Source organism: Lepidochelys olivacea (genome assembly GCF_965140295.1).
Source record: "Lepidochelys olivacea isolate rLepOli2 genome assembly, chromosome: 5".
In the NCBI taxonomy this organism is placed as follows: Eukaryota; Metazoa; Chordata; order Testudines; family Cheloniidae; genus Lepidochelys; species Lepidochelys olivacea.
Genome location: NC_140415.1, coordinates 129,458,160 through 129,485,915, shown reverse-complemented (window position 1 = coordinate 129,485,915; position 27,756 = coordinate 129,458,160). Strand labels below are relative to the sequence as shown.

The window sequence follows — 27,756 nt, the reverse complement described above, 5'->3', positions numbered from 1 at the left end:
AAATACTTCCTCTAATGAAGCCATATCTGGTCTTCGGGCAACCACCACGATTTAGCTTTCAGCACTGTCACTCAGGTCACTACCAAGAACTACATTCATTTATTGGGGACGGAGAAGCATTTCAGGTCACATAATTAAAATTGTAATGTTTTAAACGTCTCCTTCAAAGTGCCAGGGCAGTGAACTAGATGCGCTTCATCTGAAGACCTAAGAAACCAAACGTGAAAAACTAGCTAAGCTAAAGCTGAGGCAAGAAATCCTCTCATCCTAATGTACAATAACCGCCACCATATTTGTCAAGGGCAAGTCACAATGCTTCTATATTTAGAATAAATATATATTCACAATGCTTCTCACATAGCCGTGCGAACAAACCTGATGGCTCGCCGGGGGTGGTGGGGGAGGGGGGGGTGGAGGTTGGAGGTGGGGGTTCACTTCCTGGCAGAGGAGACAATTTAGGGACTCCGTACTGTGCCCTCCACTGCTGAGGGACATGTTGCTAAATCTGAGCAAGCAGAACAATCCCAGTAAATCCTAGAGCAGTTTATCTATCACTTGTTCTGATAAAGACATATGTGGGACGGGGGGTCTACATTTGCCCCGTCTCCCCCGGCCCCACAGGCTCTGGGATCTGGAGTCACGTCCTTCATTCAGCTTCTTTTGCAGATAACGCTTTTGCCAGGTCTCTTTTGTACTGATCCTGTTCAAGATTTAACTGGACAGCACTGGTCGGCGCATTGGTGAATTAGAAACGTTTAACGATCGACACTTTTCTGGATTCCTTTCTTTTTCTGGACCACCTTGATGCGGTTGGAAGACACTATACCAACAGAACACATGTCCTGGCTGCAACCTGTACCCAGTGTAGTGACAGATGTTACTGCAACAGACCAAAAGCTTGTGTTGTGATTAGCTATTAGTAGCATATCTATAAACCCAATGGGATTACATGGCACATAAGTATAGCGGCACGTGTCACCAGTGTCTGGCAGGGCCCTACATTAATCGGTTCGATTGGAAACCACAGCCTAAGTGGTACATTTTTTACAAATGCTTATAATTTGCAGAAAATAATCTCAGACTTACTTGTCCTTAAATAGCTTCTTTATTTCTATTAGAAGAAAACATAATTATTGGGTTGTGCATTTGTTTCAGGTACCCATCCTTTTACGGCCAAGTAACATTCTGGTTACATAATACCTTTGTGTTGCAAAGAACAGTTAACTGCCATATATATATATATGGGCACTTATTAACTAAACATTTCCTTTCCACAACATATAAATGTTTCACATCCCCAGGAAGTTGACCAAATTCCTGGGAGCAGGGATTTGTTCATGGTGTCTTAGATAATGCCTTGTGCTTGAATTAACGGAACTTGTTATCTTGACACTGTCTGGCGTGGAAGAAGTAGCTGTGTGTGGTCTCTCCAGGGTCACTGCTGAGCGCCAAGACTGGTACTCACAGTGAACCTAAATGTAATGGCTGAAGAATTAGCTCCGAGAACAACCATTTGTTCTCTTTCTAGAAAACAGGCAAATATTTAGAACAGTGCTCGAATTAAAGTGAAGCTTTTAAGGTCCCGAATAAGGTGGGAGCGGGGGTGCTCGCTGTGGGACGCACTGAACAAACAGTAAGGTAAGCCCTGCCCAACAGCGATTACAAAGGGCAAGAAGGGAAATAGAGGCATGGAACTGAAGGAGCTTGCCCAAGGTTACCTAGAACATCTGTGTCGGAGCCAGAACTCCTGACTTCTCGTCTAATGCATTTTCCGTTAGAGCACCTTGCCCCCTGAAAAACATGCCCCAGTGAAGGAGCAGCATATGCCTGGTCTCTGGTTCAATCCCAATGGAGATGGTGTTACAGGAACAGGAATTTTACAGAGCAGCTGGGCACAATTTGTATCTATGCACCCCGGCTCCACGGGCTACTCATTTGTGGTGCCCCATGGGCAAAAGCCCCCCTAAAGGCTACAGAGGGGAGGCAGGACTGTAGCACTAAGGGACTCTAAGAGGTTGAAGAAAGCATTCCTCCTGCTGGCCTTTGTGGAGCTCTGGGAGCCTTTGTACTGTCCCAAACTCTCTAACCGTGTTTAAGTGCCAGCATCTCTCGCAAGCTGCTTGTTACCAGTGCACGCAGAGCTCTGTGGAAACAGAGGGCAAAGACTGCAGAGGCATTTTCCTTTTCTCCAAGGAGCGCTCAGGGATGGGTTAGCCTGCAGTAAGGCACAGCAGAATGCCTCCACATGCAGCTGACTGAATCATGGCTTAGGATGTATTCTGTGCCCTCGTCTCTATAGTCGTCGCTCCGCTGGCTGGGAAGGCTGCACCCGTGTCTTCCCTGGCGCCTCTGCGGTGGCTGCAGCAGCGAGGGTGCGAGAAGAGAGCAACCTTTGTGCTCAAAGAAGCAAGGGCTGCAGTTGTACCCCCCGTGCAGTACCTTGAGGCCAGACATCCATAGTTGCAATGTACAGATAGGGAGGAGCCACAGTCTTGTTCTCTTTACTTCAGTACATAAAGGGGCGCCTGTCCATTGCTCTAGGCTCCCCTAAGAAATTAGTAAAGCCAAAGCTCCCTCCCCCACAGTTCCGAAACCCTGAAAAGCTCATCTCTGCAGCAGCCCATGAAACTGCGGAGAGGCCCACATCAGCACTGATCCATAGAAGGGTGTAACATCCTCCACCTGAAATCAGCAGCCGCCTAGGGGAAGCAGCAGGTCCCCCCATGATGCTCAGGTGGGAATTGCAAGAAGCTAAAAGAGAGACTAAGGCTAAGGCGGATACAACCTTTTTTTCAAGCATCTTCTGACTTCATCCTACTTTGAGTAGCTGTGAAGCACCAACAGGTGAAAGGTTTTAATAGGTACCCCGAGTGAGGCGAAAAGAGACTTGAAATTGGCTCCATTGCAAATGCACTGGGGTCTTGGTATGACAACCTGGGAATAGTGTGTTTGGGATGACCCTCCTGAGATAAAGTCCTCATTTTTATACTCATTGTTTTGTGTCTTAGCCGCTGACACATCACATCTATTGGAAAATTAATGATATTATATTCACCACAGGTGAGTGAGTGACTTGAAGAGGGTCCATGTGCATGTCTGCTGATTCATGAGTTTTTGATTAACTGTCCCTGTTTTCCCCCAACACATGTTAAAGAGGCAAGCAGAGTGGAATGTGACAGAGGTGTCCTTACTCTTGCTTCACCAGACCTATTAGCCCTCTGGCCTTCTTTTTCCATTATGCAAAAGCTGTGTTTGTATTAGTGAAGCAGGCAGACACACCACTATGAGGATTACACTTGGTTTTTACATAATGGCTTAGCCAAGATTAAGGGTCTTATTCAGGCACACCAGCGAAAATAACCAATTAGTGACTTTGCAAATTCATTATTTAAAGGCAGCCAGAGGGCAGTTCACACAACACTCTTCAGCTGACCACTGAGAAACGGACTGACTTGGAGGGCTGCAGCTATAATACCCCAGCAGGTAGGTGTCTCTCAATAAAGAAGCAAAAAAAAAAAAAAAAAAAAAAAAAAGGAGTACTAGTGGCACCTTAGAAACTAACCAATTTATTTTGAGCACAAGCTTTCGTGAGCAAAAGAAAAGAAGCAAGTTAGCATCTCAGGAAACAGCTTCTCCTGCCACGTCTTTCAGCCTACTGTACTTGGCATCTTACGTGAAATATTCCTCAGAAAACTGCAAGTTGCATTTGCTGATATGTTAGTCTAGGTGTAACTTGAGTTGGAAAATAGTTAACTGAGCATGTCTTTGGGACAATCTGGATGGTAGCTCAGGCTCTGCAGGGATAAGATTATGAAGTTTCAAAGATCTAAATGACTCACTGTTGGATATCGTGGAAAAAGTTGTCGTAATAGTAATAATTAATCATAATAAAAGGATAATCACGAAAGACTTTTATCCCCCTGTAAGCATTTAAGTTTAATGTGGATGAATTCTGATACGCTAAGCAGATAATACAGCTGGGGATTACTCGGCAAAATTGTGGTAACATTCTACAGGCAGGTCAGTCATCCAGCATCTGAATATTGTCTCTCAGATGTGAGGTGGTGAGACTATAAAAGGGATTAGTATAAAAGTTAAATTCATTTCATGTTTTAATAAGCCATTAGAGAACATCTGGTTAGGTTGTGAGAACTCTCATGTGAAAGGTAATAACCCTGTTGGACATAGAGGTGTCCCAGGGATCGATGGTCCTAAATATGTAAAAACAATTTAATTCTGAAAAATGAGGTTTCACTAAGAGCTCACTGGAACACGTTAATCAGAACAAAATATTAATGGAAAAATAGAAAATGTGAGTTACTCGCTCCATTTTCCAGCTAGATTCATAGCAATAAAATAGAGCTGGCACAAATGCCAGGATTTGTGACAAGCAAAATACTAATTTAGCAAACCAAAAATTATTGTAGGTGTAGTGATGTGCTAATCAGACTTGTATTAGGCATTTTAACTTGGCCAGGTTTCTTAAAGAAGGATTTATTCAATATTGTACTTAGAGTAACATGACAGGAAACAAGTTTAAAAATGTGAAGCGTGTAATCGGTATTTATAGCACTAGGTATCCCAATTGTTGCATGCAGAAACAGGCATTTTACTTTAAACTTGACCTTACGTTTAATAACTACCATTGTTTCCATCTTAGTGAATATCTTAATGCAGGTAGAAAACTCACGATTTGCTGATAAAAATGAGATTGATGCCCTCTTCCCCAGCCCAAATGCCATTGACAAGAATGTGGTGGGTCGCACCATTAATTACACAAAGGTACAAACCACACAATCGTTTACATTAAAAGAGGACCATTGACTATGCTCCCGCAGAAGTTGGTATATTTCAGATGCTATCTAGATTATTTTTTGGCCTTCGATCAAAAACCTTCTTCAGATTTGTGAATCTGCATCTGTATGAAACTCTTCATGTTTGCTTTTGTCTTCCAGAATGACCTATGCACAGTATGTCTTCCTGGCAACACTCCTCTCTGGTATTGAACACTGCCTGGCTCAAAGCTGTACAGTGGATTCTTTCTCTGTGAAAGACAACTTCGATCCAAAGAGGGTAATTATCACAGCTTCATCTACTGTTCACAGTGTGGCAGTAGAAGCTGCACAATTTACATCACGTTTTTAATGTGCATAATGTACTAATTCAATGCAACATGAGCTGGGAAATTAACCTCTTCGCTTTAAAGGTAAAATATATTCTTTCCAACACTGTTTCCATAGTTTGCTGTTAATTCACCAGATTCACCCCCATTGCCTTGGTTAATTTTCTCACATAAGGAAATTTGTTTGACCTAAAAAGAAAAGGAGGACTTGTGGCACCTTAGAGACTAACCAATTTATTTGAGCATAAGCTTTCTTGAGGTACAGCTCACTTCACGAAAGCTTATGCTCAAATAAATTGGTTAGTCTCTAAGGTGCCACAAGTACTCCTTTTCTTTTGGCGAATACAGACTAACACGGCTGCTACTCTGAAACTTGTTTGACCTAGTAACAGCTGTTCAATTGCTGGAGGTCCAAAAGCTCCCACTCCCAATGTGCTGCCATTAATGGCGCATCCTGACTCTAAATACACAGGACAGTCATTTCCCCCACGTTAGCGGTATGGCAGATTTGCTTCCTTTGAATCTAGACTACACTAGTGAGCTGCAAATCCTCACTGAGGAATGGACCTTGGGAGCTGGAGCTGCCGCACAGCGAATCAAAGGGAGATAAATTGGGCTTTAGAGCAGCCCCATTGACATCAGACATCAATCTGATACTCATGAGAGATTCTGAGACTCTGGTTGAATTATGGTAGCAAATAGGTTTCAGAGTAACAGCCGTGTTAGTCCGTATGCGCAAAAAGAAAAGGAGTACTTTAGGCACCTTAGAGACTAACCAATTTATTTGAGCATAAGCTTTCGTGAGCTACAGCTCACTTCATCGGATGCATCCGATTGGTTAGTCTCTAAGGTGCCACAAGTACTCCTTTTCCGGTAGCAAATAGGACCGCCTCTAGATAACATCCATTGGGACAGAAACAAACAGAATCTGTGTTTGGATGTGGCCAGGGCACCAGCCTGGGACTTTGGAGGTGGAGGATGCAATTTCCCTGCTCTGCCACAGACTTCCTATGTGACCTTGGGCCTCTGTGCCTCATTTCCCTATCTGTAAAATGGGGATAATAGCTGGGGGGGGTCACAGAACTGGAGCGAGGGCAGAGGTGAGCGCAGGACCGGGGCTGGAACTGCTGGGACCTTCCTTCCCAGCCTGGTTCTGGCTCTCCTGATCCCCCGACAAATCTACCTCCTAGGAGTGGTGAGAGAATGAATACAATTGCAAATGCTGAGATACTACAATCACCGGGGGTCACAGAAGTACCCCAGGCTGTAGACTATTACATTTGATCATAACGTTCCTGCTCTGCTCCAGTTTGTATGGGGCTCCATTTCCGTCACTAATCTGAATTGATGACATTTTGGATCCCTAGGACAGCGAAGGATTAAGGCAGGATCAAACAACCCCGCTAATCCACCCTCCCCCCATGCTAAAACCACTTTGCAGCTCTCCTAAGGAAGAACCTCTTCCAGAAGGGGCCTTTAGTGGCCCACAGAAGGGTCAAGTACGGCTGACTTGTTCCCTCCCCACTTCACTGCTAGACCCCCCCACCTTGGGTTGGGCTGTGAGAAGCAATGGAAATACTCATATGTGTCCATATGCATCAGCTCTGGGGGGCTTGGGGAGAACTCGTGCTCTGACTAAAGGCTGAGAATCCCCCTGATGTATCTGTTCCTGAGTTACAGGCTCCATTTCAGTCTCTAACAGCATGTGACGTTCTAGATCACCTGGCCTCTTAACTCCATACATTCCTTTTACAGACACAAATGCCCCCTAAATGTCCCAATTTTCATGAGTGCCAGAGCAGGGGTGCAAGACTTTACAGTGTAGGCAGATGTTTCCCTTCTGTTTGTGTTCATCTTTGTGCATTACTCCTGTTAGTCCTCTGTGGCTAATTCTTTGTGGATCTGACCCTGCTGGAGTAGCTTCCATTGATCCCCTTTCGTTTTCAACACATACCATACTTGGTCTTCAGTGATGCTTTTCCTGGGCATTTTCTTCTTGCTCAATCAAATATATACACACCACCACCACCACCAAACTGGCCTCCTTTCCTCAGTTTCTAATGAGTAAGCTTAATGTTTTTTGTCTCTCTGCATAGGAACTTTAACAAGCGTGAGGGCTTCCAGCAAACTATCAAATTCAGTCTCTTTCAGTAGTGACACATGTCACAATCTTTTGGTTATTTAGTGAAACTGTGAAAAGAGATGGAATTTCCCATCAATTTATGAATAGCAAAGTGGTCCCTAAAACCTTCATGCAATTTGCTCTAACTGGGTCACTTGTTGCAAAGAGGCCAAGGACTGAAAGGGAACAGAGGATGTGCTACTGTTTGATTTACAGCCATGCTTTGTTTGGGACATGGCTGAGACATGTAAGCAGGGCAATGTAGGGAAGCTTACGCTGCTGCTACCTGCACTGTAGATGACTGGGCCTTCAGCATCCACGGTTACCAGCGCCTGTCACAAGGTCAAAGGTGAAAATGAACAGCAGAACCGTTCTTCCAAGCACCTAAGAAATGCACACACAGGCTTTTCCCTGGTTTTTATAGCACCTACCTACAAGCTTTCTGGCCACCAGCCTGCTGCAGTACGGGTGGTTACAGATGCCTGATCTTCATTAATTGGGATATTTTCCTTTAATTTCAGTATGCAGGGAAATGGTATGCCCTAGCAAAGAAGGACCCAGAAGGCCTCTTCCTTCAGGATAACATCTCTGCTGAATACACCATTGAGGAGGATGGCACAATGATTGCATCTTCCAAAGGCAGAGTGAAGCTCTTTGGGTAAGTGCTTGGCGAACACTCCACTCGTGTGCCTGATCGAATGCACTAGTCTGCCTTGTGACTGGGAACGTATCTGAGGTACATGACATGAACTGGTTACCCTGTTCAAGGAGGAAAATCTAATAAAGCTCAGTATGTTAAAACATCAAACCTTCTGCTTCTAGGGTCCTGGCTTTATTTTCTATTTAGGCCACCAGTGATGATGAGTTCAAAGCCAGCCTGGTCTCTTTTGTGCCATCACACAATCACCATGTATCTGACAGTCTGTGTTCAGAGGCCCAGGACTTGAAAAGCTATGTGTTCAATAATGGTAACAAGTCAATAGGCCCAGATGGAGTTTCTGAGTTTTAAGGAAACTAAAGAAAAAAAGAGCTGCGCTATTAACAACAACAACAAAAAAAACAACAACCCTAAAAACAAGTACTATATTCAAGGTTTGACAACGTTCAGTTGTTTATTCAAATGGAGGTCCTAGGAATTATACCTCAGGCATAGCTTCTTTACAAAGAACCATGGCTAAGAAAATCATTAAATGTAGAGTGGCAAAGCATTCCACTGAGGGTAAAGTCAAATAAATCAATGTAGCTTTTGGAAAGGCAAACTGCTTCTAATTGGTTAGATTTACCTGAAAGATTTGGTGGTTGAAGGAACCAAGTGGGTTTTATGTTAGTGGATTTTTCCACCTGACATTGGTTCGTCTTCTGTGGAAGACTCAAAAAGCCCTCAGATAATATGGGCGGGCACTGGATAGACAGATGGAAACAAATCTAAGATTTTTACCCGTCACCCATGGCTACTGTAAGGGATTACAGCTTGGTTGAGAGACTAAACTGAGGAGAAATAAACAGCTTTCTCAGTGTAGAAAGAAACCCCCGCAAGACCTTCTATATACTAGCTCCAGTTCTGTTCAACATTAGCTAACAATATGGAAGATGGGTGCACTGAGGTGGTAAAACTCACTGATACAAACCTTAGGTTTGTCAAGAGAGACAAATGGGCAGCACTCCAGGCAGTTTGAGAAAAAGGCCAGGTGAAGTTCAGTAGACAAGTAGTAGGTAATGCATGTGGGAAGGAAGACGTTCAGCTATTCAGGGTTGTCGATTTTGGGTAGCCTCCCAAGAAAACCAGGAAATCATCTGTTGCCATGAAGGTATCTGCTTCATGGCTGAAGTTATACTCCTTGTATTCAGTAGGCTTGGAGCATGCAACTTCATCCCAGTGTAAATCCAGCTTTGGGACGAGGGACTAGGATCAGAGAACTCCTATCCCAGAGGGAGGGTGCAGCAAATTCTCCCCGCCTATGCTCAGACACTGGACAGTTTAGTCAGGGGGTTCATGGTCGCAAACCAGGGGAAAAGCTAGTGCAAGTCAGCCATTTGCATGGTGGCCATTAATTCCTGCCCAAATGAGCAGTAAAACCTACTCCCTTCTGAGGTGGCACCTCCACTAACAAAAGGATGGGTGCACAGCAGAAAGGAAAACCGGGGAGAGCATTTAGTAGGGAGGATGCAAACTGTTGTAGCTGGCAGAGGACGGTTACCCTCCCCAACACCTTGTCTGCTCAGAATGTGTATGGGGCGGGGGGAGGCGAGTGTGAAGTGAAGGTATCTGCCCTGGGTCTGAACTGCAGGGAATGTGACTTGGAACCCGCTCTGTGGCCCTGGTTGTCCAGTCCCTTGGCTCTTGCAAGTTCCTTACCCTGCTTTCCCCATCTGACCACTACTGTCCCCGTTCTTGGCCCTGGTCAGCCTCCACTGCCCACTTGGACATCCTGTGGTAACCACACAGACCATGTGAAGGACAACCGAGAGGAGTGATATGGTGGGATGAAAGCTTTGGCATCTGCCCAGGGGTCTGTCCTGGCAGGGACATATCTGTTCCGTCTCACCTTGTTGATTGTCAGGGCTGAGGTGACACCTGGGGGAAGGGCCTCTGCAAAGGTTGCAGGGGGTGGGTACAAGTGACACATCTCCACTCATTGTGAACCCTGTCGTATGGCCCTGCCTGGCATCAAAGGACTACACTAGACTACCTTTTCCCCAGGAAGGCCAGACCTCCCTAGAGGCTGCTGTGACTTGCAGCTGGTCTCTGCATGCTGAGTTAGCCCCAGACGAATGTGCTACCCATGACTTGCTCCTCCTGCACTGCTCAGGCCTCCGAGCTCCTCCTCCCGTACGCCACATCCTGCTGCTGTTCCCTCTCACTTGCAGAATCTGAGTGTCCAGTTGCCTCCCCCGACTTTGAGCAGGGGGTTGGATTAGATGACCTCCTGAGGTCCCATCCAACCCTGAGATTCTATGATTCTATGACTATCGCAACAGCCTGCTCCCGCCAGGCTCTGCGAGGTGTAGTGGACAAGAGCACTCCCGCTGGCCAAATCTCCCCCCAGTGTGGAAAATGGGGAGCCAGAGAAGAAATGCAGCTTCTGGTAATTTTCAATGCTCCTCTCTATGAGATCACATCTCTGGTGCCCACTCTGCCAGCCACACCATTCTTCACTCTCCAGTAATCCATTCCTCCTATAGCCCACTGGAATTGTTTTCATGGCTCTCCTTATATAGGGAATTCCTGTCTTAAACTAGTCCACAAGGCTGCTACCCTCCCCACCCTCAAATTCCTCCTTGAGAGACACTACTTATGATGCTCAGCTGAAACCAACCATCTAGTGATATACCTTTGAATGATCGAGGGCCTGTAAGAGCTGCCTGCAGCCTATACCATGCCCTGTATTTATATTGCCATTCACCCTTGTTCTCTGCCTGCTTGAATCCTCTATAGGAAGAAGTTATGCTCTTTGAGCAGCGACTCTTACTGCTATTTTCTCAGCGGCATGTAGCACAGTAGGAGTCTAATTTTGTCTGAGCCATACACCAATACACCGAATGCATTTCCTGCCATTTCTGGATGCACACGATTTACTATGTGGTGTGGAGGTGGGTAGCAGATGCATCATCTCTCTGCACTTGCATCTGTGCAGCCCACGACTCGTTCCTGCATCGCGATTGGGAAAGGATCACTGTGCTAGGACGTGGAGTGGCTTTTACTTAATGATGAACTATTCTGAAATGGGAACAGTGCCCATGGCCCTACTAAGTCTGTCAGAATTAAGTCAGGTACCTGTACGAGTCCTGAACAGGGCTGTTATTTTGTGCATTGAAACATACACACTGTAGATTCCCATCCTCAGTATCTCTGCTCCTGTTTCAGATTCTGGGTGATCTGTGCTGATATGGCTGCTCAGTACACAGTCCCAGACCCCACCACTCCAGCAAAGATGTACATGAGTTACCAAGGTCTGGCAAGCTACTTATCCAGTGGAGGTGAGTGAATTTCATCACCTTTGGTTAGCTGTGTTGGTTTGTAGCTCGTTGGTGTCGAGGCCTACGTGTTTCAGTGGATGAGCTGCCAAGACCGTTGCACTCATGTGGGACATTGCAGGTCACACAGGTTAGAGTGAAGTGCGTGAGAGCTGGGGACAAAGCATTGTTGACCGGGGGGAATCTGGCTGTGGAATCTGCTTTGGGAGACAACTCCAGAGGCTGATCTTTGGAGAATACTGCAAATCCTTGCTTCACAGTGCTTCTCTACCATAACCAACCCCTCGTCCCCAAAACATGATGAGAAAGCCTACTCCAAGAAAAAGAGAGCTCTCTACCTCCCAAAAAGAGACGTGCCAGAAACTCCCTTAAGGACCAAACTATTACTAATCTATTTCAGAAAGGTGGTTCACAGCACAAAGCTGTAGCAATACAGTTCTGGGCTGTCTGGACTTGGGAAATGATGTTTTTCAGGAATTGGAGGTGTGCTTGCTCCTGTTACCCTCTGCAGGCCTTCCCCACGCACAGCCTGATAACTTGGGCTGTGCACTGGGGGAGGGATTTGACACTTACCCCCATATTCTCATACTGGCAGGAGGCCAAAGTGGCTGGGTGGGTGGTGACAGGAGGAAAATTGTATGGTTGTCCCTTAGCTGCCCTCGGGATTGAGCCCCACTCCCCAGGAACTTTGTGTGCCAGCCAGGTGTATACACCTGCCTAATTCCTGCATGCACCTCCCATGTCCCTTCCCCTGCCAGAGGACTCTCTGCAGCTGTGGTGGCTGGACAGGATTCCCCATTAGTGAGTGCTGAAGGAATATCTGTCTAGTGCACCGGTAAATAAATTACATCAAAACATCCTGGATGGAAGAACAAAGCTGTAAAAACAGGGGCAACATTTTAGAAAAACTCAAAACCTAGACAGTGTTAGGCAACATTAATATAGTCATTACAGCTGGTCTACCTGTGATATATTCCCAGACACACACCCCAGGATGAAATGGAGTTAAGGCGAGAGGACATATCACTAACTTAGGTTAAACTAAATTGCAGGGATATTGTAATTATCCCAAGACCAAGTGTTATCGACTTAGGAAATTCAGATAAGGTTGAGTTGTTAAGAAATCCAGACGTGTATTTCCATAACTGTACTGCACGGGCAGCCAGACGCCCTGCACTCTACCAACAGACCCTTCAAACTTCCCATAGAGTTAAAGCTCCCTTAATTTCTTACTTAGGTTACGTTACGTTACGTTTCTTTTCTTTTTTCTTTTCTTTTCTGCTAGGATTAATTGTCCCTTTTTCCCTGTTACGCTCCATAACTGGAAGTTTTTCCTTCAGCAGAAATGCTCCTGTGCTGTAGTGACACCATACCAAACTTATTTTGCCTTAACTGTCGTTGTGGGCCCAGATTAAACTGATTATTTTTTCTAGATAATTTACACCTCTTCATTATTTCCTCCTCACGGTGTCATGACCGGGCAGGGATAAGGTTGCTTGGGCGCCCTAAATTTGCACTTCCATACCCAAAAGTGTTCAGATTTTTTTCTTGAGTGTTAACTTTGTGGGCTGATAACACTTGGTTTGGAGATAATAACAGCCCAGCAATGCAGTTTCCCTAGACTGATGATAAGTACTAAACCTTAACTACATTTTTATGTTGCTCATCTGGGAATCTCCTTGCTTTTTAAATTGAAAATGTTACCTCTTGCACGCCACTCTCTGTTATCCTATACACACACTCTAATTTCCCTTCCCTGCCCCTGATGCACCCGTGGAGTTGCTCTGGTGCAACAGGTACCTTTTGTAGAAAAATTTTTTTTTTTAGGATTAATCACAATATTTGCCACTTGTCATCACTGCAAAATCTGTCAAATTGCCCATTTCAGAATGGTCACCCTTTCCCATTGTTCTCCACATGAGTGAAGCAATAGCTGCCTGATGGTGTCCCCTGTTCTGTAAGAGATGCTGTCTCATTAACAAGCAGAGCTGAGCACAATTTAGAATTTCGACCGCACAGGAAATTGATATTTTGCATTTGGTTTTTGTGCCTAGTAGAGTGAAAAACCAAAGTGTTAGAATGTCTTGCAGAATGTGAAGTTCTGAAATTGCAATATGGAAATATTAAAATGTTACATTTGGTTCTGAACAAGTTCAACATTAAGCTAAGTTGTCACATTGCCTCCTGGAAGTTGTCCTTTGGATGACTCATACTCTCATTGCTCCCTGACTGAACTACATCTTCCTTGATGCCTTGACCCCAATGGAGCATCACGTGACATGGTCATAGGAGAGATCTTGGTACATCATGGGAGACGCAATTAGTCAGTGAGCCCCAGCCCACAGGGAATGGGGGGCATGAATCACTCTAAGAACAACTCCCATGAGGCACCACCGCACTTTACGCAGATACGCCATAGCGTCAAGATGATTCGACACCAATATTACTGTTTGGTTCAACAAACGGAAAAGTTTGTACTCAGCTCAAATCAACCAAGAACAAAATGTTTTGATTTTCCACTAGAAAACTGCAAAACTCTGGCAAAATCTAACTTTTTCCATAGGAAACTTCAATTTGGCAGGAACCAAATTTTTCCAGCAAATTCCTTTCAATGGAAAACTGCAAACCATATCTGAGGAGATGGCAGCCATTTTGACAGAGGGCACGTTCTTCACTGAATTCTCTGTGCCTACCATTGTTCCCTTCAGTCTCTGCTTTAGGAGAAACTTTCACTGAGAACAGAAAAAAATTACTATGGAACCTAAAAACAATAAATATAACTCTATATACTCAAGATTCCAGTATGTTTTAACTGAAATTTTTTTTAAAATGGGCTAGTCTACGATTATTAGTGGCAAAAAAGTCTGACACTGGATTCTAAATTTCTTAAAGGGCCCATTTTAATGGGGAAATTTCCAGAAAATTCTGTGCTCAGCCAAGTGCTATAATTTAGGGGAAGATATAACTTCTTCTTCTATGCTGAAACTCCACTTCAAGTGCAAAACTCAACTCATCCTAATTACAGAATCACTGCTGCCACTTCAGTAGTTAGTGGACCTGCAGTGGAATTGCACAGAAAATTCCAGGAGCTGGCCTAATCCATAGAAGGAGAAACCAAATCCTTTCTGGGACTAATTTGTTTTAATGGAGCAGTCTTATAAATTTTTATTACTTTTGGGCAAATTCTTGGACTAGAATTCTTGCTGTTCAGGCTCTATGATAAAGGCAGACTTGTGTCACAGGCTGTATCTGCATCTTGCTACTGTTCCTAACTTAAACAAAACACTTTGACTTTTCTATACTGTCAGCTGGTAGAACTGAGGGTATTACAATAGCACCCTTCTCAAAATGGCCACAAAATGAGGGCAGTTGTGCCTTCAATCCCCTGGAGAACAATGGGTGATGGCAGTCATTTGGAGAGAGGGCAGTTCTTCATGGAATTCTGGAATTGATCATTGTATCATTCGGCTTCTGCTGAGATACGACTAATGGGAAAACTTGACCAACCTCTCCATTTCATCCAAACCCATTGAAATCTTGTGCCTGGCCTCCATTTAAACTCCTCTTGTAGGATTAATGAAAGAGGCTGGTTTGGTCTGTTAATCAGATTAGAGGCAAAGTCTGACAATGTGTGCTAAATTTCATAAAGGGGCTGTTTTTAATTTGAATTGCTAAACTAACAGATGTTCTAGTAAATACATAATTTTTCTGGGTCATTAGTGAATGCTGTAATGTGAGAAGATACTAGATCAATTCCACTATACTTTCCATACATAAGTAAGTTTTGCAATTATAGCGGGGATTCAACCTCTTAACTATAGAGTATCAACCAATGACTCCATAACATATGGAAGAACCTCACTAATTTCAGTTGCATAGCCCACTGGATTCAGGAGTTTTCAATTAAGGGCTCAATTCTGCATTCCTTATTCGCACAAAATTCCTACTGAAATCAGTTCTGTGCATGCTAAACAGTATCCTTGTCAGCAAGTTAAGGAAGTATGGCCTGGATGAATGCACTATAAGGTGGGTAGAAAGTTGGCTAGATTGTCGGGCTCAACGGGTAGTGATCAATGGCTCCATGTCTAGTTGGAAGCTGGTGTCAAGTGGAGTGCCCCAAGGGTCGGTCCTGGGGCCGGTTTTGTTCAATATCTTCATAAATGATCTGGAGGATGGTGTGGATTGCACTCTCAGCAAATTTGAGGATGATACTAAACTGGGAGGAGTGGTAGATACGCTGGAGGGCAGGGATAGGATACAGAGGGACCTAGACAAATTGGAGTATTGGGCCAAAAGAAATGTGATGAGGTTCAATAAGGATAAGTGCAGGGTCCTGCACTTAAGACGGAAGAACCCAAAGCACAGCTACAGACTAGGGACTGAATGGCTAGGCAGCAGTTCTGCGGAAAAGGACCTAGGGGTGACAGTGGACGAGAAGCTGGATATGAGCCAGCAGTGTGCCCTTGTTGCCAAGAAGGCTAATGGCATTTTGGGATGTATAAGTAGGGGCATAGCGAGCAGATCGAGGGATGTGATCGTCCCCCTCTATTCGACATTGGTGAGGCCTCATCCGGAGTACTGTGTCCAGTTTTGGGCCCCACACTACAAGAAGGATGTGGATAAATTGGAGAGAGTCCAGCGAAGGGCAACAAGAATGATTAGGGGTCTGGAACACATGAGTTATGAGGAGAGGCTGAGGGAACTGGGATTGTTTAGTCTGCAGAAGAGAAGAATGAGGGGGGATTTGATAGCTGCTTTCAGCTACCTGAGAGGTAGTTCCAGAGAGGATGGTTCTAGACTATTCTCAGTGGTGGAAGAGGACAGGACAAGGAGTAATGGTCTCAAGTTGCAGTGGGGGAGATTTAGGTTGGATATTAGGAAAAACTTTTTCACTAGGAGGGTGGTGAAACACTGGAATGCGTTGCCTAGGGAGGTGGTGGAATCTCCTTCCTTAGATGTTTTTAAGGTCAGGCTTGACAAAGCCCTGGCTGGGATGATTTAATTGGGGATGGGTCCTGCTTTTGAGCAGGGGGTTGGACTAGATGATCTCCTGAGGTCCCTTCCAACCCTGATATTCTATGATTCTATGATTCTAAACATGGAGAATCAGGACCAAAATAATTAAAAAAAAATACTAATTGCAAAAAAGCCCATTGCTTAGGCAATTAGTTTTGTTTTTAATACTTGATCTCTAGCCAAGTTAATGAAAACCTAGGGAAAAAACTTACAACATATACTATTGTAATAAACTTGTTTGGCATGATTTGGTGTGCAGATTAGAAAGGCTCAACTGTGTTTCATCAAACAAAGCTATCTTTCAATTACCCCATGATCCAAGAATAGTCCTGTGCAAAAAGATAGTTTAATGAGGCTTCCGTGAATCTTCTATATCCTAAGCCCCAGTTTTATTCCCAATGGTGTTTTGGACAGACTTCAGTGGAGCAGGTCCATAAAGGGGCCAAGGAAAAAAGTTTGGTGGTGAAAACCATTGAAATTCTTCCCATTCCAGGTAGAAGTTGAAAAGGGATTTTATAGTTGAAGGTCAGAAAGGATCATTATCATCTAGTCTGACCTCCTGTGTACCACAGCTAATAAGGGGGTGGACTGCATCCAGCTCGATTCCTGGCTGAACGGGAGCGTTTCTCACAGAAAGACATTCCATCCAGATGTCAGGACTCTGAGTGGTAGAACCCTTCATCCCTTGGGAATCTGTTCCAGTCCTTTCACTCCACTCATACATGTGCGCACACACTGTGAAATTTACTGACTTGCCTTCCCACCACTGATTCTTGTAAAGCTTGAGTTCGCTGGCCTGCAGTGCTCAGACATCTTCACCTAGGTAGCTAACTACAGCCCATGACTAACGAGGTGTTCTAACATTTCAGGGGACAACTACTGGGTGATTGACACCGATTATGACAACTACGCCATTACTTATGCCTGCCGCAGCCTGAAAGAGGATGGCACTTGTGATGATGGATACTCCCTTATCTTCTCACGCAACCCTCGTGGGCTCCCACCAGCCATTCAGCGCATTGTGCGTCAGAAGCAGGAAGAGATTTGCATGTCTGGCCAGTTCCAGCCAGTGCTGCAGACAGGTACGCTAAAATACTAAAAGTCTCTTACTGTAAGAGTCAGACGCATATTTCCTAATACAACGAAGTCATTGCAACCTAATTAACAACTCTTTTGACAGCACTTTTGTGTGCAATATTAAGTAAGAGTGTCGCTGCAAAGTGAAAGACTTAGAAGTTAAAAATGCCAGATTTATGGTTGTGCAAACTTAAATCTGCCCCTCATTCCCATCCTATGCAGTAATGAAGCTGATATCCTGTGGAAAAACAGGATGTCATGTCATTAGAGCATCCTAGTGGACACATACAAAAGGACAGATTTAAGGTTGCCTGAGCAACGGGAAGATTGGCATTTCCTAACGTTCAAGTGTTTGACTTGGCCACCTAAATAAAGTCCTTCTAAGTTAGCTGCGACTCTCTGCCTGTACAAAGCAAAAAGGTAGAAACAGATTCCAGTACTTAACAGCCTCTCCCCATCGTGAGGCGCCAGCAGGGTTTGAAGCCTGGACCTTCAGCACAGACTGCTATAATTAGAGCTGTGCTTCTAACTGCATTAGCTGGCTGTTTCTCTGGGTGTGTTAATGAGTCATGTGCTGGATCTAGAGGGTGCTTGGGGAGCAATCTCACCTAGTTCTCTGTCCTTTGAGCTGGGGAAGTTCTAGCCCCACACAGAGCCCATGGGGTGGGGGAACTGGCCCTTCGATGCCATGTGCTGGAGGCAGGGGGATTTCTTGGTCGGGAAGTCTGGCTTGGTTACCCCCCTCCACCAGAGGTGTGGAACTTACTAACCTATGTGTGGTGCATGGCTACTGAGGCAAAGTGCTGAGTGGGGAGGAAGCCCAGCTCTGTGCACTTCCATCCTCCCAGCCCCACAAAGTCCTGCTCTGGCAGGTCTTGGCCCTTCCCAGCGCAGTGTGTGCTGCAGACCTGGCTCTCCAGAATATTGGGTTGGGTTATTCTGGCTTGCTGTCTGAAACTCTTCTTGAAAATGGAAAGGAGAGGGAAAGGTGGCAAGCAGTTTGTCTCCCCAGAAAGCTGAATAGGTTGAAGACAAGGTACTTCAGTAGCCAGAGTGTTATTCCTGTCCTGCTTTTCAAAGGTCTGCTGCACACAATGAAGTGGGTGAGAGCTTTCCAGTCAGAAGGATGCAAGAATCTCTTAAAATGGAAAGTTTTCAGAGTAGCAGCCGTGTTAGTCTGTATTCGCAAAAAGAAAAGGAGGACTTGTGGCACCTTAGAGACTAACCAATTTATTAGAGCATAAGCTTTCGTGAGCTACAGCTCACTTCCTCAGATGCATATCGTGGAAACTGCATCTGAGGAAGTGAGCTGTAGCTCACGAAAGCTTATGCTCTAATAAATTGGTTAGTCTCTAAGGTGCCACAAGTCCTCCTTTTCTTTTTGCGAATACAGACTAACACGGCTGCTACTCTGAAACCTGTCATTATGCAAGGCACTGCATTTAGCCGTATGGAGTGGAAATCTTAAAATGGAAAGTGTTAGATAACCTAAATATAGGGGGACCAACCAGCTCCCTCTTAAAAATAGGTGCTTCATTGAGAGTACAGGTCCCAACATGCATTGCTTCATTAACTGACAGTGACAGGACTGATTCAGTCACAAAGTAAGGAGCTATCTTTGGGCTTGGTCTTGACTTACAGTCCTTACTCAGGCAAAACACTATTGACGTCAACGGGAATTTTGCCTGGGTAAAGTCTGCAGGTTCAAACTTTGTAACAGTGTTAAGCTGCCCAGGTGTGAGTCGAGTAACAAACAGAAACAAACTGTGGGTACACAGCAAGAAAGCAGGGAAGTGTTAGTCGGGTTCACACAAAGAGCTGACCCAGAGGCTTCTGGCTACGTACGCTCATTGCTGGCTGTGGCTGAGAAAGGGGCACTGGTTACCGGGCAGGATGTCTGGTGCTAAATTGATATACTAGGCTGAGGTTATGGCCCTTTGTGGCTAAGGACTGCTCTAACATATTATGTGGTAAAGACATGCACAGAGCAGGATCCAGACAGTGCAAGTGAGAGTTTTGGACACTAACCCTGAACTCTATTTTATGAGTACCCCCAAATTTCTGCAGCTGTAGCTGAACTGAGGATTAGAAATATAGCAGAACACTGTGATGATTCCACACATTTATTTGCATGGAATGGAAAAAAATGAACTAAAGTTTTCTTTCTTCCTTTCCTTCCTTTTGCAGGTGCCTGCTAAGGAATTACACCCGTGATCCTATTTTTAAGACCTGAAACTAGATCTCTGGGTCTTGAAGTTGTCATTCTCTTAAAAATCAAATAGTTTGGACCAATGTTTTTTTCCTGAAAAACATGTTAAAATGTTGTTTTTTTTGTAACCCAACTGCAATTTTCAAAGGAATAACATTAATGTGATGTTTTTAAAGAAACCTCTAAACATGAATTTTGCTATCTACTGCCTGTCTCATTTAACCTACCCTCCTATTTTAACTTTTAAGTAACAAAGCCTGATGGGCCAAGAAGTCTGATGTGAGATTGATACAGTGTGATCCTCTCATTCCAAGTTAATATGGTAGAACATTTACTGCTAGTAAATATTAGTGCTGAATGCCCCAACCGGGGTTGGGGGTCCCATTGTGCTGGGTATTTCTAGTCAGACAACTGGCATCAAACAAATTCAAACTAAGAACACAATATAGGATCACACGAGAGGCTGGCTTCCTAAAAGCTCAGAATAATGAATCCCTGGTTCCTCTTAAGGGTTGAACAAGCTCAGCCTCATCAAAGCCCTGTGCAGCTGCTTGATCCAAGCTCCTGGCTACTAGTCCTAACAGTAGGTATCAAAATTCTTCCTACCACCTTCCTCCACCCTCCTGTCTCATCATCTGGGGAACAATAGGTTTTGTGCCAAGGAGTTGCTTTTGTCTGTGCAGAGAGTCAGAGAAGTAATGGGAAGTAGACCGTTCCTCTTAGGAAGATGGGGGTGGGGGTGAAGGGGGGCCTGAAAAGGCATTTCTCAGTCACACAATTCCCTTTCCATGGGACATGACTGATCCTCAGATGTTAGTGGTTTTCTGTGAAGAAAGCTAAACCCACTGACTTGATATACCACCACATTATGCTGACTTGTGCAATCCTTTAGCAAGGGCATCTAGTAATTAGTTGGGATAAGACTGCAGCTAAATCAAAGTGCATGGTAAAATACTGGCACTGCCTAGCGCTTGGCAAATGACTGACTTTTCAGTTTGCTGGCAATTGGGAACAATTGGGGAAAAGTTTGGTTGCAAATAGCATACAAATTCCTGTTAAAGGCTCTTCTAGCTTGAGTGTGGATAGTGCACCAGGAATGTGGTGAGCTCTCCTTAAAGGGTAAGCGGTTTGTTCTCCCCAAACCCCTAGTCTGCACTGCCTCTGATATTTAGCTGTAATAGACGTATGCTAGTTGAGGATAGCAGTCTGCTCACTGCCCTCCAAAGGGAGTCTTCAATTGTCAGGAAGGGGAGAAAGATTGGTAAAGGTCATGTTTATAGCTATGGGCAGTATGAAAACTGGAGTATGAAATGCATAGATACCACTGACCGGAAAACAATTTAGATACACACTAGTAACCTGTATGTAAACTACTGTTGCGTGTTCTGAATAAATGTACGCAGTCCATCTGGTCATGCTGGACTAATTCAGTAGTCAGTGGAATGATTTAACACCTTGCTAATCACCTCTCTGTCCTTTTAGATAGTATCAGGGATGAGTTGTGTCAACTTAGGACTCCATCTCAATTGATTAGACAAGCTAAAGTCTTAACTAAAGGAAGTTTAGCCTTTGGCGAAGACCCTTGGACCAATATACCACCTTCTGGAAAACGGGGATCTTTAATGCTCATACATAATTAGGACCTGGGTATGGCCCAATTGCTGTATTGAGTATGGATTAATTTCTTAGACTCCCAGTGGTTGGTAAGAGTTCAGTCTCCTACACAGTTACAGCACCTGGAAAATTATCACCAGTGGTATTAGAATAAGAGACCCAAGGGGCACTGGAGGAACAACTGCAATTTATCACAAGTCCCTTTATTAATAAATCTGCTAAGCAGATAAATAATCCCACCAACACTGAACTACCTCAGCAGACCGGGAGCGAGAACAAAGTGTTTAGTCCCGTGATTGGCATTACTTACATCTCCCAGGCCACAACTGAGCCCCAACACTCGACTGCACCCGGTGAGCACTGAGTGCCTGCTGTGCCCTGCAGACCCCCTATGCCAGGGGGCAGGACTTGAGGCACCAGGGGGCCATTGCAGCCAGAAGCAAGGGCTGTCAGTGTCCCAACAAGGGACACCCACCCTTCACATCCAGCTCCACCAGCCATCTAAGCCTGTGGAAGGGGGAGACTGGGAGCCTATGCATTATTGTTAGTGGGCACGTTTCAGAGTGCAATGGGATGGGTCAGTTATTTGACATCCTGGAGCCAAATCCCTTTCTAGTCTTTTAATTTATCCCCATCCTTTACAAGAATCAAACATTGTTTATCCTTCTCTACTGTCTTTGATACCCCCCTCACAATAAACCAGGATGTCCTAGAAATCACAGCAGTTGTCTGTGCACAAAGAACCTCACACCCACTGCTCTTATGGTGAGTCACTGAGGCCCTGGGGAGGGAGGAATATGGGTGCCACCATCCTGGAATGGAATTCCGAGGAATTCCCCAGGAGGAGCCTACATTATAAAAAGCATTATAGGAAGAGTGGGTAGCAATGCCTATGGTGAAGGTTGCTGGACACTTCCCATTTTAGTAGCCTGTTTTCAGTGCTTTTACATTTTACCCACCTGGACTGAAATTTTCCATGCAGCAAAAGCTACAGTAGTATGTTTGAAGTATGGTAACCCCAAGCCTGAGCTTTCAGAGCTGCTAAGCACCTGCAACTCCCATTCAGGGCTCACCATTCCTGGAATCCCCCAGGTCTATAAGCCAGGAAGCACTGGGGGAGGGGAAATTCACTATAGCTCTTAGCAGTGTATAGGATGGAGGAAATACTAGAGTAACAGTTCAGGATAGAATTTCAAAGAGCGGGAGCCTGTGATGGATCCTTACGGGAACGTCATAATAGTTTCATTATTACAGAACTTATAAAGAAAAAACACCCTATGGAATTCACTGGCTAAGCCAGCCTTCCTATAAACACTGAACCAGCCTATGGCATTATACACCTGCTGTGGCATTTAGCTAAGGATTTGAAAGACACTTGCCCGTTGAAGTAGAGTAGTCTGAGAAGTACTAGCTACTCCATCTGTGGATTACAGTCAAGCTCCTAGAATTCTATTCCTTGGTCAGCAGAGGCTGAGAGATATGGGAGTGAGCTGCCCTCTTTCCAAGTGGCTACCATTTCATCGTCACGGACTTGCCAACTTGCCACAGCACAGGAGGCCCCCCACCTCCCTCCAGGCAGATGCTGCTTTGCTCATGCTGAGAACAATGAATGGCCATTTGGAATGTGGGCCATTCTTCATGACAAACTTTCAGTTATGGAAAACAATGGCAACTTATCATTAAGTACCTTTTCAAAAGCTTCCAGAGCTACTCAAGTGGTCATACAGGCAGGAGGGAGGTATTCGGCGGTAAGTATGTATAGCTAGAGGTGCAGGAGGGGGAGGGATTTGGGTTGTATGCACACAGAGGTGTATGGCAAGAAGGAAGAGGCAGGAGTATTTTAAGGTATGGAAGTGCATAGTTAGGGCAACCACTCAACTTTAATTTTGCCCTGTCAGACTCCTCTAGCTTCCCATGGAGTTAACTCACTGAACTCTTGTGCAACTCTTGAGCAACACTTTAGTTTTTTTCAGTGTCAGCTCCTCCCTATTCTTAACTTAAATTCTCCTTCAGCTGAAACCATGGCAAATGCCTACCTTGATTAAGGTAGTGTAGTGCTTGCAGCCCCTGATAAGATAATTTATTTTGAAGGCTAAGAGTTGCCCCCTTGGCATGGTCTCACTCTCATGGTCTCACTTCAGGATGCAGAATTAAGGTGCCTTAACTATGCATTTCTATTAACATTGTTGGATTTCTTTTAAGTTTAATGGTAACTGTCTTTTCTGGTTTTGATGATCTGTATGGGAACAAGTATAACATCCCTATAGCGTATTTTCCTCTGAATTACTGAGACCTACAGCGATGGAATGCTTACACGGTATTATAATGTTCAGCTACTAGGTGGTCTCATGTATAACATACCTTTCCTGAGCTGGGAACAGTCAGACCTGGCAGTGCATTGTATACTTAAGAGAACACATCTCTGGTATCTCTCTCCATGGTGGAAGTGCTGTAGCCAGTCCATATCTTGTACAAGAGTCTGCCCTGCTAGTAGAGGTCCTGCAACCTACCGTATACAAGGAGTACATGACCTCTGCTCTCAACCATCTTAACTCCATCTTAGTGGTTGTTACCTAGGCCTATAATCAATGAAGTAGCGATACAAAACACATATCCGGGGGTGCTGGTGGGGGGATTGCTGATGATAGTGACACAATCCTGACACTCAAATGTGGAGGTGGACCAATCACCCTTGAATCCACAATGCCAAATGCTTCCTCCAACTTACTGTACAGCTGATTTCATATTGCAATTCAAGTATGCATGCTTTGTTATGCTGGTGAGGTATTTTATATCATCACAGAGAATATGTTCATAACAGAGGCTTGTTCCTCCATTGTAAAATAGTCTAGCTCTTTTCACTGCAGTGATCTTTCCCTCTCTAAGTACTTTGAAAACACAATACAAAGTGCTCCAATTATGAGGGGCCAGATTAAACCCACAAAGCACTTTGAGTTATAAAATAGTCATTAGCATGTGCACTGAGGTCTCACCTAGAACTGTGCAAAGTAGCAGATTTTTCAGTTTGGGGGCCACACCAAGTTAATCTTTCAGATCAAGGTCAAACTACACTTTGTTTTGTTGGAGTTTTTACCTTTTTAAATAAAACTGAAGCAAAATTCAGAACAAAGTTGTTTTGAATCCAAGTCAAAATGTTTTGTTTTGAAATATGTTCGGTTTTTTGTTTTCTTTTCTGACCAAAACAATCTGGCAAATTTGACAAGAATTCATGCTATGTTTTGTTTGACCCAGATACCCATTTTTGGTATTTTGGTGAAAAAATTTAATCTGACAACTATTGCCCAGCTCTACTGAACTCAATATTCATAACTCCTTTGTTTTGTGTGAGGCTATAATCTGCTGTAAAATACACCATTCCAAGTGTACATTTTCTAGTTAAAACATGTCCATTACCAGCCATCTGTCACATTCAAAAGCATGTAATGCCCAAATCTGATAAATTTATAAAACCCTCTAACTGGATCCTCTCTAACAAACATTTTGCTGGCCATGAGGATAGCCATGGCCCATGATTTCTGTCACAAGGCCTTGGTTTGTTTAAGGCAAGGAACACTGGGGGTTGTAGTCAGCAGCATGAGCATGTGACTGGAAGGAAGCAAGGCCTGCTGGGAAGAGGGAAGTAGGATTTAAAAGTGCAGTGCAAAGGAAGGTGAAGTGAGAACAGCAGCTGTCTGGGGATACTCTCCAGGGACCCAGGTCTGAGCTGGCGCTATGGGGCTCCCTGCTGCAAGGGGCCGAGACAGGGCCTGAGAAGACCAGTGGGGGGGACATCCAGTGAGGGAAGATGGCTTGAAGGTGGCTTCTGAGCAAAAGGGAAAATGAAAGAGGCCAGGGTCTGTGCTGGTGATGCCCTGCTGGGCAGGGGCAAGGTATCCGCGGCCCTCTGAGGCAGAAGGACTTTGCTCATGCAGGCAAGGGCCCAAGAGTGAGCAAATGGCTGCCTGGAAGCTGCTGCACAAAGGGGTGAGCAACATTGTACTCCCTGCTATAGAGGGACAACAGACTGCACTGAAGTCCCAGAATCCTCCAGGGAAAGGGACTGTACTAATCCCTGGGAGCCAGGGAGAAGAACTCCAGCCCCAGGAGGGCAGAAGAGGCTGTTGCGTTCACTCATTGGGCAGTGTTCAGCCCAGCAGGAGCCCAGCCGGCCAGTATCCCACATCCAACCAGTACTGCACAGTCGGTGAGGAAATTCAGACCCAGCCGCACCTCCCCTCACAGGAGAACACTGTCCTCCAGGTCCAGGGGCATGAACTATTGGCTCTGACTCCATACATTGACACCAGGCTCCTGTTACCCCCAGCATTCGGGCGGACTAGCTCTATTGCAACCACTTGAGTTCCACCAGCATATAAGAGGCCAGGCCAAGGCCCAGTTATTTCTTCTTCACTTTTAAACACTGTTTGGGACGATACTTGTCTTCAGGCTCCAAAGGGTTAGCAGCAAGAACAGGAGTGCAATGTTGTAGGCTAACCCACTAATTCCCTTACTGGTGAGGCTGGGGTTTCATCATAGGGTTGTTGTTTGCAGCACCATAACCCCACTCTGCTATGTGCTGAAGACAGATGCAGATTTCTCTCTGATTGTTGGGCAGTTTTGCACTCATGCAAGAGCTTCAATGTACTGCACAGGAATGGAGAAGAGGCCTGGCTTGCTCCAGTAGTCGACGGCACGCACTCTGTAAAAGCCCGAGACCTTGGTTCCTGCCAACAAAAAAGTTAAAGTACAGTCACTGCACAAGACCAACATCTGCTGTGTGCTCAGAGGGGCTGGGACCATCACTATTCCTGTGAGAGACACATTGGTGGGATGGAGTGGGGGATGTGACAGGGGGCTGGCTTCTAACAGGAGTTCTACATACTTGGTAAGTGTGGCTCCTTTGTTCCCAGCCCATGTACTTGGCCAGGTCTACTGCCAGCTGTAACTGATCATCCTGAGGAAGTTATGTGTAGTACTCTCCCCAGCGACTCCAAAGTCCTATCCTAAGGCAGATCTGTGGGAGGATCCGATTTTACACAGGATGAAGTGAATAGCTGTGGATTGTCTTTAAAAAACGTGAGAAAAGTTAAATGCAAAAAGATGGCAGTGATAAACCAGGTAAGGCATAAGCCAACCTTCCAGCAACATAAAGGTAGCTAGGCTGTTCAGAGGGGAATTATTTCTGTCGAAATACAGAGTTTACTGGATTAAGCTACAAATCCTGTGGGTAACATTATTTGCAACAGTTCATATTGCCCTTGGGGTCTTCACTAAGACACTACCTTTCTTTGTGCTTATCTGTGCAACTTTAACACTGCACTAACACAGCCTTTTGTATTTGAAAAAGCACCTGATTTTAGTGTGTCGTACTCAGTGGCGAGCTGTGACCTTTTTCAGCAAGGAATGCAATTCTACACGGGCATGAAAGGTGTGACCACTTGCATGCGTGTTCCGGGGGCTAGAGAGAATCATCCCACAAGCACAGCTAGTCCTGTGGCACGCAATGCATGCATAGAATACATAGGTGGCATGCCACTGGTTGTACTAGATGACGTTGTGCTGTTTCCAGTTGATGGCTCTGTATCTCATTGGAGCACATCACTCAGAAGCCAAGTTCTCCTCTATTCCATACAAACCTGATCAGTTTTTATTAACGTAACTAAGAATGTGCAGTTGAGTCAAGAAACTTGGTCTGGAGCTCTCTGTATTATAGACACTCATCCTGCATTGTTTTCAGCTTCTTCCTCTAAGTCAGTCGCTGTAGCACAGGGGTTCTCAGACTTTTGTACTTATGACCCCTTTCACATAGCAAGCCTCTGTGTGCGACCCCCTTTTAAATTAAAAACACTTCTTTACATATTTAACACCATTATAAATGCTGGAGGCAAAGTGGGGTTTCGGGTGGAGGCTGACAGCTCGCGACCTCCCCATGTAATAACCTTGTGACACCCTGAGGGGTCCTGACCCCCAGTTTGAGAACCCCTGCTGTAGCACTTATCCCTTATTTTGGACAAATGCTTGTTGACTTCAACAGCCATGTTCCCTGATTTGCAGGGAGCAGCCCTGATGTCATTAGGGCTGCATGTGGTCTCACATTTAGCCATGGGAAGGCTGAGGCTATGTTGTGTTCAGCCCTCTGCCAGTCACCGGCAGCACACGTAGACCTGAACCCACACCCAGTTTTCCAGCTGGTTGTTCAGACTCCGTGGGGAGGGAAAAGCTTTGGCTTGCTGTTTGGTGGAAGGGCAGAATCACGGCTGTAAGACACTTTTGTGAAAAAAAATCACGGTGGGATTGCACCACTTGACTGTCCAGGGTCAGAATCCATCACCTGCGCTGCTCTGGTCACGGCCCCTGTGTAGCATAAAAATAGGACGTTTGGCTGGGAGAACACCCCCAGCGTAAGTGGGTCTATAGCAGGTTTAGAGCGGGCATGGCTGGCTCCCACGCCCAGGGCGGGGCAGTGTGCTCTGGCTATCTCTCCGAGAGCCTTTGCCAAGTAAACAGCAGCTCCCAAGATGGTCTAACTTCAATCACAGCAGAAAATCAGAGACCCATATCCTGCTCCTGCAAGACAGCTGCTCCTGGGCTCTTTGGGCTGTGTTTAAGTTCTCTCTCGCG

General features: G+C 45.1%; 2 protein-coding genes across 2 annotated transcripts in view; one reads left to right on the top strand and one right to left on the bottom strand.

The window, feature by feature from the left end:
• The first annotated feature begins 4,530 nt into the window (after positions 1–4,530).
• Positions 4,531–18,454, top strand: LOC311520517 (purpurin). The gene is made up of 4 exons (XM_084628035.1): positions 4,531–5,073; positions 7,766–7,902; positions 11,110–11,222; positions 17,105–18,454. Exons 1-4 carry the CDS (start codon positions 4,957–4,959, stop codon positions 17,332–17,334), a joined length of 597 nt encoding a protein of 198 aa, XP_084484161.1. The 5' UTR covers positions 4,531–4,956; the 3' UTR covers positions 17,335–18,454.
• A 6,105-nt stretch (positions 18,455–24,559) lies between these two features.
• IDUA (alpha-L-iduronidase) overlaps positions 24,560–27,756 on the bottom strand; it is an 87,991-nt gene continuing 84,794 nt past the window's right edge. The window contains exon 14 of the mRNA XM_084628034.1: positions 24,560–25,859. Within this exon, the coding sequence (XP_084484160.1) occupies positions 25,759–25,859 (101 nt within the window). The 3' untranslated portion in view covers positions 24,560–25,758. The remainder of the gene's footprint in view (positions 25,860–27,756) is intronic.

What these genes read in the sequence shown, in the direction of transcription:
- LOC311520517 (XM_084628035.1), top strand. Translation starts at nt 4,957, where the DNA reads ATGACCTATGCACAGTATGTCTTCCTGGCAACACTCCTCTCTGGTATT. An exon ending in GGCAGAGTGAAGCTCTTTGG is followed by an intron (nt 7,903 to 11,109) that starts GTAAGTGCTTGG and finishes CTCCTGTTTCAG; the next exon opens with ATTCTGGGTGATCTGTGCTG. An exon ending in AAGCTACTTATCCAGTGGAG is followed by an intron (nt 11,223 to 17,104) that starts GTGAGTGAATTT and finishes CTAACATTTCAG; the next exon opens with GGGACAACTACTGGGTGATT.